Source organism: Benincasa hispida, chromosome 8 (genome assembly GCF_027475165.1).
Source record: "Benincasa hispida cultivar pf3 chromosome 8, pf3_genome.v1.1, whole genome shotgun sequence".
Classification (NCBI taxonomy): Eukaryota; Viridiplantae; Streptophyta; class Magnoliopsida; order Cucurbitales; family Cucurbitaceae; genus Benincasa; species Benincasa hispida.
This window is the reverse complement of record NC_143485.1, coordinates 43797582-43811541: the sequence shown is the minus strand read 5'-3', so window position 1 is coordinate 43811541 and position 13960 is coordinate 43797582. Positions and strand designations below refer to the sequence as shown.

General features: G+C 35.2%; 3 protein-coding genes across 3 annotated transcripts; all 3 read left to right on the top strand.

Annotated features, from left to right (window-relative positions):
• The first annotated feature begins 232 nt into the window (after positions 1-232).
• MLS (malate synthase) lies at positions 233-3407 on the top strand. Its single transcript, XM_039038855.2, has 4 exons — positions 233-1080; positions 1172-1497; positions 2153-2483; positions 2556-3407. The coding sequence occupies exons 1-4, from the start codon at positions 691-693 to the stop codon at positions 3210-3212; spliced, it is 1704 nt and encodes a 567-aa protein (XP_038894783.2). The 5' UTR covers positions 233-690; the 3' UTR covers positions 3213-3407.
• Positions 3408-6846: 3439 nt separating this feature from the next.
• On the top strand, positions 6847-9892 carry ADK1 (adenylate kinase 1). The gene is made up of 6 exons (XM_039037687.2): positions 6847-7129; positions 8106-8251; positions 8355-8474; positions 8573-8740; positions 8869-8958; positions 9573-9892. Exons 1-6 carry the CDS (start codon positions 7012-7014, stop codon positions 9672-9674), a joined length of 744 nt encoding a protein of 247 aa, XP_038893615.1. The 5' UTR covers positions 6847-7011; the 3' UTR covers positions 9675-9892.
• A 1071-nt stretch (positions 9893-10963) lies between these two features.
• Positions 10964-13960, top strand: LOC120082494 (O-fucosyltransferase family protein). Its single transcript, XM_039037686.2, has 6 exons — positions 10964-11767; positions 11857-12016; positions 12116-12205; positions 12596-12879; positions 12969-13227; positions 13604-13960. The coding sequence occupies exons 1-6, from the start codon at positions 11103-11105 to the stop codon at positions 13838-13840; spliced, it is 1695 nt and encodes a 564-aa protein (XP_038893614.1). The 5' UTR covers positions 10964-11102; the 3' UTR covers positions 13841-13960.

Below are 13960 nucleotides of genomic sequence, written 5' to 3'. Positions count from 1 at the left end.
CTAAATAATAATAATAATTTTATGTAAGAAAATAAAATATGGGAATATGTTTTTAAAATTGATAGTAAATTTTTTTATATATAACCTAAAATTAGAATTAAAATTGAATGAATTTCAATATCCATTTAAGAAAACTTGTGCATGGGTGGGATGATGGGTAAAAATAACGGTAAAACTCTTTAATTCCCAAAACCATGGGTACAAATATACTTTGAATTTATAAATAATAATTATTTTTATTCTGTGTTTCTCCTCTCGCAACTCTGAATCTCATCATTCATCTTCTTCCTTCCCTCTCTCATGAAACCCTATCCCTTCTCTTTCTTCATTTTCTCTGCTTCTCCATTATGTCACGAAACCATCCTCTCTGTTTCTCCATTTCTCTTCTTCTCCATTTCTTCTTACGAAACCGACAAAACCCACCATATCATCATCTTGATTCACGCTATTGCAGTTCCCAATGTTGGCACGGAACTCAATAAATGATGGATTGGGTTGCTATCGTTTTTTGCGTCATCCAGTATTATCTTGCATTAGAATACGCCATGAACCTCCATAACGATAATCTTCAACGTTCCTATCCTACTCAGAAAGACCCACAAAATTGTGCTTCATATTTATACGGACACCTTTGCTCTACAAAGCCACCGAATAGATTTCACTTGAGGAAGAAGATAGAAGAGCAAGAATATGGGATCACTTGGAATGTATTCTGCATCAGTAGTAACGAAGAAGGGTAGCAGAGGCTACGATGTTCCAGAGGGAGTGGACATTCGAGGACGCTATGATGAAGAATTTGCCAAAATTCTCAACAAGGAAGCCTTGCTGTTTGTGGCTGATTTACAAAGAACTTTCAGAAACCACATCAAGTATTCGATGGAATGCCGCAGAGAAGCCAAGAGGAGGTATAATGAAGGGGCGTTGCCGGGGTTTGATCCAGCGACTAAGTATATAAGGAATTCTGAATGGACATGTGCCCCAGTCCCGCCAGCAGTTGCTGATCGGAGGGTGGAGATCACTGGACCTGTGGAGCGGAAGATGATCATCAATGCACTCAATTCTGGAGCTAAAGTTTTCATGGTCTGTTCTCTCTTATTTTCCCTTCTAAGAGTTTGTTTGTATATTTTAAGAGAATGTAGTTTGATGAAAAAACAAATCAAAATCGAAACAGGCGGACTTTGAAGATGCACTGTCACCAAACTGGGAGAATCTGATGAGAGGGCAAATTAATCTTAAGGATGCAGTAGATGGGACTATAAGCTTCCATGACAGAATTAGAAACAGGGTTTATAAGCTGAATGATCAGATAGCCAAGCTCTTTGTCCGCCCTCGAGGTTGGCACTTGCCTGAGGCTCATATCTTCATCGACGGCGAGCCTGCCACCGGCTGTCTTGTGGATTTTGGGCTCTACTTTTTCCACAATCATGCTAATTTTCGTCGCTCTCAAGGTCAAGGTTATGGCCCTTTCTTTTACCTTCCCAAAATGGAGCACTCTAGGTAAAACTTCATCCAAATTTTATTCTGTAACCAATTTGGCAAGTTTTTCTGAGAAATTGAGCTGTGTTTGCAATGAGAATCTCTTGTAGATGATGCATAATGGTCTCTGGTAAAATAGGCTAGAAGATAACTATATGTAAAGAATGAAAACCCCTGAAAAATAGACGTTAGTTTGAGGATAAAAATTACTCTCTGTTGAAAATCAGTACAAAAGAGTGGAATTCTACAATCGTGTCTGCAAAGTATAGATCATATAAACCTGATCTAATCATCTAAGACCAACAAAAAAAAGTCTCTTTAAAAGCTAGATTCTAGGGCCTTTTTACTGGGGTCGTAATAGATTCAGATAACAACATTCAAACAATTTGATTAGAAGAAGTATTAGATAATTAGTAGTATATTTTAGTTGATATTTGTTTAGTTGTTTATTTAGATTAATTAGTGTTTAATTAGTACTTTAGAATTAGTAAGTTACTTATCTTATTGTTTAGCCATGTAATAGAGAGCTTTTGAAGTATGATTTTGAAATACAATGTTGTTCTTAGAGAGTTCTCTCAACTTAGAGATGGACTTTTCTTGTTTGGCCATGAATTTGGCCTTATACATTCACCAATTGCATCACAATCTTACAAACTGTCTAATATGTGATGTGTAGGGAAGCTAAAATATGGAACAGTGTATTTGAGAGGGCAGAGAAGATGGCAGGGTTAGAGAGGGGCAGCATCAGGGCCACCGTGCTAATTGAAACACTTCCAGCAGTGTTTCAAATGGATGAAATACTTTATGAGTTGAGGGATCACTCTGTGGGATTGAACTGTGGTAGATGGGATTACATATTCAGCTATGTCAAGACCTTCCAGGCTCACCCCGATCGTCTATTACCTGATCGGGTCCAAGTCGGCATGACCCAACATTTCATGAGGAGCTATTCTGATCTCCTCATCAGGACTTGTCACAGGCGTGGTGTGCACGCCATGGGAGGCATGGTATGTATAATGCACAATGTTGCATCTAATTAGACTTCACATCCAGAGTTTTGACAGCTACCTTTTGTATAGGCTGCTCAAATTCCGATTAGAGACGATCCGAAGGCAAATGAGGTAGCACTTGAGCTAGTGAGGAAGGACAAATTGCGGGAGGTAAAGGCAGGACATGATGGAACATGGGCAGCACACCCAGGACTAATCCCAGCCTGTATGGAAGTCTTCACCAACAACATGGGGAATGCCCCCAACCAAATCCGGTCCATGAGCCGTGACGATGCTGCAACCTTGAACGAGGAAGACCTCTTACAGCGACCGAGGGGCGTTCGTACAATGGAAGGGCTTCGCTTGAACACCCGAGTTGGAATTCAGTACCTAGCCGCATGGTTAACCGGAGCTGGCTCTGTGCCTCTATACAACCTTATGGAAGATGCAGCCACAGCAGAAATCAGCAGGGTTCAAAACTGGCAATGGCTAAAGTATGGAGTGGAATTGGATGGAGATGGGCTTGGTGTGAGAGTGAACAAGGAACTGTTTGGGAGAGTGGTGGAAGAAGAAATGGAAAGGATTGAAAGGGAAGTTGGGAAAGAGAGATTCAAAAAGGGAATGTACAAAGAGGCTTGCAAGATGTTCACAAGGCAATGCACAGCTCCAAGTTTGGATGATTTTCTGACCTTAGATGCCTACAACTATATTGTGATACATCATCCAAGGGAATTGTCCAAGCTCTGAAAAGTGAAAATCACCACCAAAACAGTTCCTTTTGCTTCCCTTCTCTTCTTGTTGGTGAAAATAACGTATTTGTAATGTAAGACTTTGTCGATTTCTTTTCCAAGTTGTGTGGTTATTTCAAGAAATCCAGCAATCGCAAGCAAATTGGAATTCGGTACTTCTCTATATATAATCGTATTTTTGGCCGTTAGCTTATTTAACTCTCTTTATTGAACTCTCACATCAACTATGTTCATTTTATAATTTTTGTTTTCAATCTGGAAGTAGATAATAAGCATATTTAGAGTACACCTCAGTTGACATGAGTTAGCGATCTAGCGGTATGTGATTTGAAGATAAGCGATCTAGAGGTATGTGATTTGAAGGTTATATTTAAGTTGGGACCAAACTGATCGTCTTATACCATGAGAAGTCCACAGTCTAGCTTGATCTCTAATTTCTCTCTCACATAATCATAAGCGTTTTAGCCCAGCAAGAGATTGAGTGTATTACAACATTCAAAGATTGATCTTTACAATTACAACAAGAGAGATGAAAAGCGGCCTGATTCACAAGGTTAAAAAGCCCTTATACTAAGGTTGAATTATGCAGAACTTTCTAAAATTTGTGATAAATTTTGAGGTAAATATCAAATAATTTTTTAATCAATTAAAACTATAACTTAGTGGTTTTGTTAATTTAAATTCTAAAACTTTTAGAAGTGATTCAATTTCATTTTTTATAGTGATTTGTTGCTATTTTTCTAGATTCTATCTAAAAATTACCTTAATTTCACACTTAAATAGAATTATCTTTTTCTCCCCAATTTGTATAAAAAATAACCAGAGAAATTATCATGCAACCCCAGTAGAGAAATGAAGAAAGATAAATAGATGATTTGTATGCTGGTCCGATTTTTAACTCGATATTGTATTGTGATAGCTTGACTTGTTATTTATGTATTTTGGATTAGCATGTGGTTTGTAAAGACTTTTTGAGTGCTTTTAGTGTCTTCTGTATGTTCTTCTAAAAATTTTTGTAGTATTTCGAGTTTTAAACCTTAAACTAAAGTTTTTCGTGTATTATGGGCATTGATTGTTGTGGATGTAGATGGATGAAGAGAGTCCATTATCAACATAGATGATGTGTGACAATCAAGCTGCAATAAGTATCACAAAAAATCCAGTTCATCATGATCGAACAAAACATGTTGAAATTGATTGACACTTCATCTAAAAAAGGTCAACAACGAAGTGGTTTACCTCAACTATGTTCCTACTAAGCATCATATTAGCAGATATACTTGCAAAACTTTTTATTAAGACCTACATTTTAAGATTTGAATAGGCAAGTTGGGTTTGTATAATATATACCACCCATCTCGAGGAGAAGTTGTAATTTATTAAAGTTAGGGTAGTGTTGTATTTTACTAGATTAGGAAACTATTTCTCCTTTATTTTGGTTTATTTAAAGATTTGATTGAAGATTATTTCCTTCTTTTATTAGGCTAATTTTTCTTATATAAATAGATGAGTCATTTAGTCAAATGAATAAGATTAGAAATTAGAAAATTTGAGAGACTAAAACGGAACTTTAAGTATTAAGGAATAAATTTGCCCCCTAATATATATATATTTGGCCAAAATTAAAAAGAATGGACAATGATTAAGTTCAGCCTAATCCCATATTTCTCTTTTTTAACACATAGAGAAAAAAATTTAAAAAAAAACCATTTTTTTAAATAAACAAAAATTACTATGTGAATTTATTTGGACAACTATCTAAGCTGTACAGAGATAGATACAATGCAGAGAGCATGTAAGTATTTTTGAAGATCTGCTTTTGTCCTTTTCTTTTTTGGTCTCCTTTCATTATGCAAGCTTACTTGGTAGGTACATGTTTGGAGTTGTCTGCTTCCTATTCTCACCAACAAACCCCATAGACACAGTATATATAAAATGAAAACCACTCAACCCAAAGGGCTACCTACCCACCCACCTTAGCATTTACCATTAATGATTCTAAGTTTAATCTTTTTAAAGTTTGAGTTAAATTAATTCCTAAACTTTCAAATTAATAGCTAATAGATCATTGATAAATTCAAAACCTTTAAAAATTAATTGCTTTGATAGATATAAATTTCACTTTTATATCTAATGAGACTTTATGTTTTCAGTTTTGTGTTTCTAGTAGATTTGTTTAAAAGTTTAGAGACTACATTTGTAATTTCAAAAGTTTAAAGGACCAAATAGATACATACACAAAAATTTAGGGACTAAATTTTCAAATGAAGTTATGATTTGAATTCATTGATTTTTTTTTTTGTTAGTTTAACCATATATGGATTGAGATTTCGAACCTCTAATCTTAATGTTAATGTATTTTTTAAAAAAGAATAATGTTAATGTATTTTTTAAAAAGAATAATAGTCTTCATTCTATAATTATTCAAATGGATGAATTTTGGTGACGATAATATAAACTCTTTATTGCAAGTTATTTGAGGAATATAATAAATAAATTTTGATATACAGTAAATTTTTAGGTTTAAATCATACTTTATGAATTTTGAATCTGGTTCTATTTTGAACCTTAAATTTTCGTAAATATTCGTTTTAGTCTCAAAAGCGTTTATTTTAGTCTCTACTATTCAAATTAAATGTAATGGAACTTGTATTTTTGAGTGACCAGACTCTAGATATATTGAGCAAAACGAAGGTGGAGTAAAATGACAACAACCAACACATCAAAATAAAATCGTGTTTTCAATTCTTTCGCTTCGCCACGTTATTCAAAATTAAAACTCTAGATTTTTTAGCATAACTAACTTTTTTGGTAGCCTAGTTATAAGAAAATATAAATCAACTCGCCATTTTGTTAAAGAGTTAACAAAACCTTAATATATCAAGGACTAAAATAAGCACTTTCTAAAAGTTCAAAGATTAAATTGTTCATTTTAATCAATTTACGGATCAAAATAAAACAATATTCAAAATTTAAGAATTAAAACGAATATTTTTAAAAATTTAAGGATCAAAATAGAATATTATTCAAAATTTAAGACTAAAAAAATAAGATTAAGACTGATTTTTTTTTTTTTCAAAAAATGAAGTGAGTTAAAATATTAATTAAGATCCATGAATATGAGTATTGATTTTAGTAATTGTGATACACTTCATAATCTTGACCTCTTACTACAAAGTTTTAGTTAAATAAAGATTAAGATATATAATAATGAGACGTTATGGATCAAATAAAAATTATATTAAGCATAAAAAAGGACGTAACTATCATTTTAATTAAAAAAATTTAATATATCTTAAACTACATCTATCTTTTTTAAATCTTTCGATGACAAAGGAAAAACAAACTCAAGCATTACTCAAATAAAAAGGGACATTAGTCTACCGTCTATCTCGTAATAAAAAAACGTATTTCTTTCCTATAATTAGTTATTTTTTGTTTTTTGTTTTTTATTTTTTACTTTTAGATAGAAGTGAAATTATGTTGAAATATGTCAGGTTAAAGGAGTTGTTTTTCTCGGTACTAAAAGAAAAAGTTGTTTTTTTCCCCAACAAAATAAGGAGTCAAAGTCAAGGGGCATAACTGTCATTTTGGAGAATAGTTGGTAATGACCGTCGACCGATGCTTGAGTTAAAAGTATCGTATTGCTTTAATTTGGCCTTTAGGGTTCTCTCCCCTAGACCAACCTCTTTTGGAAAATCCGTTAAGAAGACACAAAAACAAAAAGAAAAGCACAAAAAAATTCAAAAAAAAATTCAAAAAAAAAAAAAAAAAAAAAGCTTCGGAGCAGAGCAACAATGGCGGCCAATTCGGCAGCAGTGGCCTTGGAAGACGTGCCCTCCGTCGATCTCATGACGGAGCTTCTCCGCCGCATGAAGTGCTCCTCAAAGCCCGACAAGCGTCTCATTCTCATTGGTAATCTTACCGGACTTTCCGTTTTTATGCTCTTATACTTAGATTTCTGGCTTTGTATTTGCTTGTTCTGGGTCAATTTGCGGTAATCTTGAGGTTTTGGGGCGTTAGATGGATGTAAAGCGGCCAGGGTTTGCATCTATGCCTCTTGTATCCTGTTTTTCTCTCTTTCAAATTGTTAGGGTTAGACTCTACATCTGGAGTTTAGCTCTTTTTTTCAAGTTACTTTTATCATGAATGATGGGTTTAGGTGCTTTTGAAATTCCCATTTCGAGTAAAAGGGTAATGTTTTAACTTGGATCCCACTAAGGATTTTACGTTTTGAGGAGATTTAAGTGAAATGGGAACTTACTTTCCTTTGTGTTCTCTTCGACGATGTTCACTTACGAACAGATTGTTTCTGTCCGAGGGAAAATTATTACTGTGTTATTTTTGTATATTATCTTATCGTTTTCAATATGGAATAACAAATTTTTTAGGGGAAAAAAGCAAATCAACTAAGAGTTTATGAGCTGCCGCCTGCCGCTACCATATTTGTTTGCACATTGCGAACACACAAGTATGATGGATTATGATATAATTTCTTGAATTAATGCATAATGGTTTGTCAAACTTTAAGAATACTGGATGTTACCGAGCGACCGTTTCTGATTTCTAATTATTCCTTGGAAATCTGTGCTAACTGCTAAGGACTTAAAAGTGTTTGAACTGATTAAATATGAATATTTTCCTTCGTCCTTGGTTGTTGGGAAAAAATGGATTAAGGAATCTAGCTGAGAGGCTGATGCAGAAAGGGGTTAATCTTGTGCTTACGAATACATCTAATAATGCAAAGACATCTAGTGGGATAGAATTCTAGTTTCTCTATATTTGTAATACTATTCTGTTTGGAGTGCTTGTGACACTGGTCAACTGATTTTCATTGCATTATTTGGTATGTCGTAATTTATGATAGTTATGAATATCTGGTGTGTTGCAGGTCCACCTGGATCAGGTAAGGGGACTCAATCACCAATCATCAAGGATGATTACTGCTTGTGCCACTTGGCTACTGGTGATATGTTAAGAGCTGCTGTTGCTGCTAAAACTCCTCTTGGTGTCAAGGCTAAAGAGGCTATGGACAAGGTAGATTTTTCCTCATGCTTTCTGCTATTAGTTTCTTTTCCATGCTCCATACTAATTTTATCTTTGCTATCTCGTTGAAGTTCTTAAAATTTCTATATTGTAGGGTGAACTTGTGTCTGATGACTTGGTCGTTGGCATCATTGATGAAGCAATGAAGAAACCTTCATGTCAGAAAGGCTTCATTCTTGATGGATTTCCAAGAACTGTAGTCCAAGCGCAGAAGGTGAGAGAATCGTTGGATCTTTGTATGTTCCATTTTCTCTGCTTGTATAATTTTAAGTCCATACGCAAGTATTATGTTTTTGAATTACTCCATTGCAGCTTGATGAGGTGCTCGAGAAGCAAGGAGTGAAAGTTGATAAGGTACTCAACTTTGCTATTGATGATGCAATTTTGGAGGAGAGAATCACTGGACGATGGATTCACCCATCCAGTGGCAGAAGTTACCACACAAAATTCGCTCCTCCAAAGACTCCTGGTGTGGACGATGTAAGAGAATTCACACAACTTATCTTTATCTAGAAATAAAATAGAAGTTGATATTTCACCCCAACAACCATATATGTGCTTTAATGAGCTGCAGCAAAAATTAATTACCCTCTTATTTTGTGTTCAAGGCAACTGGAGAGCCTTTGATTCAACGCAAAGATGATACTGCTGCTGTATTGAAGTCACGCCTGGAGGCATTTCACAAGCAAACTGAGCCGGTATGGTTGCTTTATGTTTTCCTTTCATCTATTCAATGAGGATGAACCATCATGAGTTGGCCTAGTGGTAAATAAAAAGGTTTGGGTTTGATAAAGCGGTAAGAAGGAACATGGTTCTATCCATGGTGGTCACTTACCTAGGATTTAATATCCTATGAGTTTTTTTGACACCCAAATGTTGTAGGGTCAGGTGGGTTGTTCTGTGAGGTTAGTCATTGCATGTGTAAGCTTTCCAGAAACTCATGGAGACAAGAAAATATAAAAAAAGTCAATTCGAAATGGGGAAAAAATGTGCCTTCTTTTGTCCTACATAATATATGCTGTCCTGTGGGGTTGGGCAAGGGTCAGTTATTTAGTTTGTGATAGGAAAGCAGACGGTAGACACTATACATCCATTCTCTATTGTACAAGTGGGGTTTTTTCTCCCCTTTTTCTTTTATTCTCTGCTTTAGTTTGTGATAGCAAAGCAGATGGTAGACACTAAACGTCCATTCTCTATTGTACAAGTGGGATTTTTCACCCCTCCCTTTTTCTTTTATGGAAAAATAATTCTAAGCAGTGATTAGAAGACGTTGAGTGTGCCTTCATGTTTCTAAAATGTTGTGGCATTGCAGGTGATTGAGTATTATGCTAAAAAGGGTATTGTTGCTAATCTGCATGCGGAGAAGCCTCCAAAAGAAGTTACAGCTGAGGTTCAGAAAGTTCTCTCATCATAGAAAGAACGAATGAGTTCATTTGCAAGGGGAAAACGAACCTCCTGAGCCCCTAGTTAGTTTTACTACTTTTTAGTCCTTTTACTGTTGAATTGTCTGATAATCATTCTCATTTGTTTTCCATTTTTTGAACTTCCATTTTCCGGCTGCTATTATCGAACTTTTTGAGGGCTTTGAATGAGTCGAAAATCATTAGAAATAAAATATTTTCCTGGACAAAAGTTGACCATTCTCTGATTGAACTTTTTTCTTTCTTTCTTTTTGTTCTTAGTATTATGTTTGTTGAAGAGATTTGCCTTCTGTAATGTGGCAGATGAAATGATTGAGTTAGATGAATTGCTTCTTGAATTCTATCCATTGTTATAGTTGGGCAGGTGATGAAATCAAATGAAAAGATTTATGTATGTTTTAAACTAATTGTGGTACTACAGACATCTTCCAATACTGGGGAAACATAAAATGAAAACAAGATCGAAATAGCTTTTGAATGGAATAAAGATATCATTTTTTTTGGTAAGTGGCACTTTCATATCACTGGAAAAGAATAGATGTGTTCGTGGCCCATCGTCCTACACGATCATTGTAGAAACTCTATTTGATCTAGAAGTTAAAACTCAGAATCACTCTATTTTCATATACATTATATATTGGATAGAAAAGTCGAGGTGTACAACCACATCCATGTGATTATTTCAAGCTATTGAAGTTGATTTCACACTCATGCTATCTTTAGCTTTGATGGATACCATTGCGGCCTTGACTAATGCTCTTTACACAATCAGGAAAATTATCAATCATAAGCTTAGTCTAATTAATCCTATGCAATCATCCCATATCCTCAACAGTTCTCATACATATGTTGTTAAAAGGTTTTAATTAATGTAACCATAAGAACTATCATTAATGGATGCTATGTTAGTATTAACTTTGAATTAATTGAAGATGTTACATATCTGTAAGGTAAAATGTTCAAACTTTCATCTTTTATATAATTAAACTAAAAACAAAGGTTTAGTTATGCAAGTTACACGCTCGAGAATGGACTTTCATCTAACATGATTTACATACAAACAAAATAACCAAAATTCTGAGAAAATAATGATAAATTCTCTTAGTAGACAACGGTTGAGATGATTTACATGTAAACAAAATAACCAAAATTCTGAGAAAATAATGATAAATTCTCTTAGTAGACAACGGTTGAGATAAATTCAATGATCGAATAAAATGGTAAAAGATTGATTCTCAGTTGGAGCTTTTTTTGCCGCCAGATTCAAAAGGCCATCCCTCAACTGGAAAAACGGTCATCCTTCAACACCCTTTAATGTCCAATTTTAATCTCAAATTCAAAACCCCATTTCTCATAATCTACATTTCAACCTCCTCCTCCTTCTTTCTTCTTCTTGCAAGACTCGCAGAATTACAGAGAAAATGAAACATTCCGCCATGACCAGACCAAGAAACAGCAGAAACTCCTTCTCAACTCTAAACCCACCACCATTCTTTGATTTGCTATCACTCACCATTCTTGCTTCCTTCTTCTCCCCCAAGAAATTCCCCAGAACTCTAAACCCTTATCTCTCTCTCTTCTTTCTCTCCCTCCTTACTTCTCTTGTTTTCTTGGGAATCTCCACCATCAATTTCCTTCATTCATCCCCATTTTATGCAGACCCCTGTTCTCTCAAATCCTCAATTTCCTTCCCTTCAATGTCTTCCTCTTCTCAGTCTCGCCTTCTCCTCTCTCTTCTCTCTCCAGTGGCTTCTTCAGCCAACCAGAATTTGCCCAAGTTGTCAACCAGTGTAGTGGTTCCATTGCCAGCCCATGGAGTTTCTTCCAATCTCTCTGATGAAGAAACAGAGTTTTGGAAACAACCTGATGGAGAAGGCTATAGGCCTTGCCTTGATTTCAGCTTTGAATATAGGAAGGCATCTGCTAAGATCTCTAAAGAGAAGAGGAGATTCTTGATGGTGATGGTTTCGGGTGGATTGAATCAGCAGAAGAATCAAATTGCTGATGCTGTTGTGATTGCAAGAATTCTTGAAGCTGCTTTGATTGTCCCTGTTTTGAAGGTTAATCTCATATGGAAAGATGAAAGGTAGTGATTCTTTTTTTCCCTTCTCTGTTTAGTTCATTTCTTTTCATTTTTTGGGATGTTTTTAGAAATGGGTTTTGCTAATTCTGCAGTAAATTCTCGGACATTTTTGATATCAAACATTTCAAGAAGACGTTACGAGCTGATGTTCGAGTCGTGTCGTCTCTTCCATTCAAGCATTTCAAGTCGAAAGAGACCAAGATTCCTCATGATGTTTCTCCTCATTGGATTCGTTCAAGATTTAGAACCCAAGTGAGAAACTCTTCCAACATGTTTGCTGCAATTGGAGATTAACATTTTTCAGTTAATGGCCTTAAATTGTTAGTTAAGACTTTATGTTCTTTCTTGTAGCTCAATAAAGAAGGACTTCTTGTACTAAATGGGTTGGACTCTAAGCTCACCAAAAATCTTCCCTTTGACCTGCAGAAGCTCAAATGTAAGGTAAACTTGAAAACTTAAATTGGCTCAATCAAGAAGTCATTGAATTTGTGAGTTGACCATTTGAATGAATTACTTCTTCAGTCCTGTTCGATAACCATTTCATTTATTGTTTTTGATTTTTGAAAATTAATCTTATTTCCTATCAATTTTCTATAATGACTTACATCTTTTAAGTGCAAGGGTTGAATTCTTAGCCAATAAATTTCAAAAATAAAAACAAGTTTTTAAAATCTAGTTTTTTTCATAATCAAAATTTGACTTTGTTTTTTGAAAATATTGACAAGTAGTAGATAAAAGTAAGAAATTTTGAGGTTGAAGAATATTTATATGCTTAATTGATTACCAAACACCCCTTCATCCTTAACTTTTTCTCTTCACTTTTATGATCAGGTTGCATTCCATGCACTAAAATTTGCAGCTCCAATTCAAGAGCTTGGAAACCAGCTAACAAGGAGAATGTGGATTGAAGGACCCTATATAGCCATCCATCTCCGTTTAGAGAAGGATGTTTGGGTTAGATCTGGTTGCCGTACCGGTTTAGGTTCGGATTATGACATCGTCATTGCCGAAACTCGGAATTTGCAACCCGAGTACCTCACGGGAAGGATAAACATGAGTCACATTCAGCGTAGACGTGCCGGATTATGCCCTCTAAATGCTTTGGAAATTGCAAGGTAAAACAGTGAAACTATAACTTGAGAAGTTTTGAATCAGAAGAAATGAGAAGAAAACAAACTTATATGTTTGGTGATGATAAAAATAGGCTCTTAAAGGCTCTCGGAGCTCCAAAACAAGCAAGGATTTACACTGCAGGGGGAGAGCCATTTGGAGGAAAGAAGGCTTTGCAACCACTTATCGCAGAATTCCCAAATATAGTAACAAAATACACATTGGCAAGAGAAGGAGAGCTTTTACCCTTCATTAACAAGTCATCTGCCATGGCTGCCATTGATTACATTGTGTCCTTGAGCAGTGATGTGTTCATGCCATCCCATGGCGGAAACATGGGTCGAGCTATGCAGGTAATCTGACTCAATCCTGTTTATGAAAGTTCATAGACTTATCAGACACTTTTAAAGTTATGTTAGAATGCCTTGAATTTGTTATCTGGTGCTTTGAATGATCAACGTTGTATTCATATTTATGTTTTTGCTCTATTTACGATTTTAGCCTTAAGGTTTAGAAGAGTGCATTGTATAAACTCTTTAACTTTATTGGTGCTCCTGACTCTATAATCTGAAATTTTCTCTCTAGTAAAAACTGATCTCTCTCTCTACCCAATGATGTAGCTAACGCATTGTTAGTGAATCATGTAAATATGTGTCGATTCTCTATTATCTTATGTTTTCTATTTATCTTTGATTGTTGATTTCTTAACATGTTCATTTTTCGTGATAGGGGCATCGTGCATATGTAGGACATAGAAAATACATAAAGCCAAACAAAAGAGCGATGCTCGAATACTTTGATGATGCATCCATTAGTGAAACCGAGCTAGGAAGCATCATGAGGAAGATACACAAACGGTCTCAAGGCCAGCCTGAGCCTAGAACAAAGAGGAAAGACCGTGATGTTGTTGCATATCCTGTGCCAGAATGCATGTGCAAAGCTAACGCTGCTTCTCTTATGATTTAAAATCTTCAATTCAATACAACAAAACTGCATTTTGATTGTAACTCCTTTTCTTGAGTGTTAAAAATGGAGAAACTCGACCACAAACTTTTTGATCGTTAACACATACTTATGTTAGGCTCA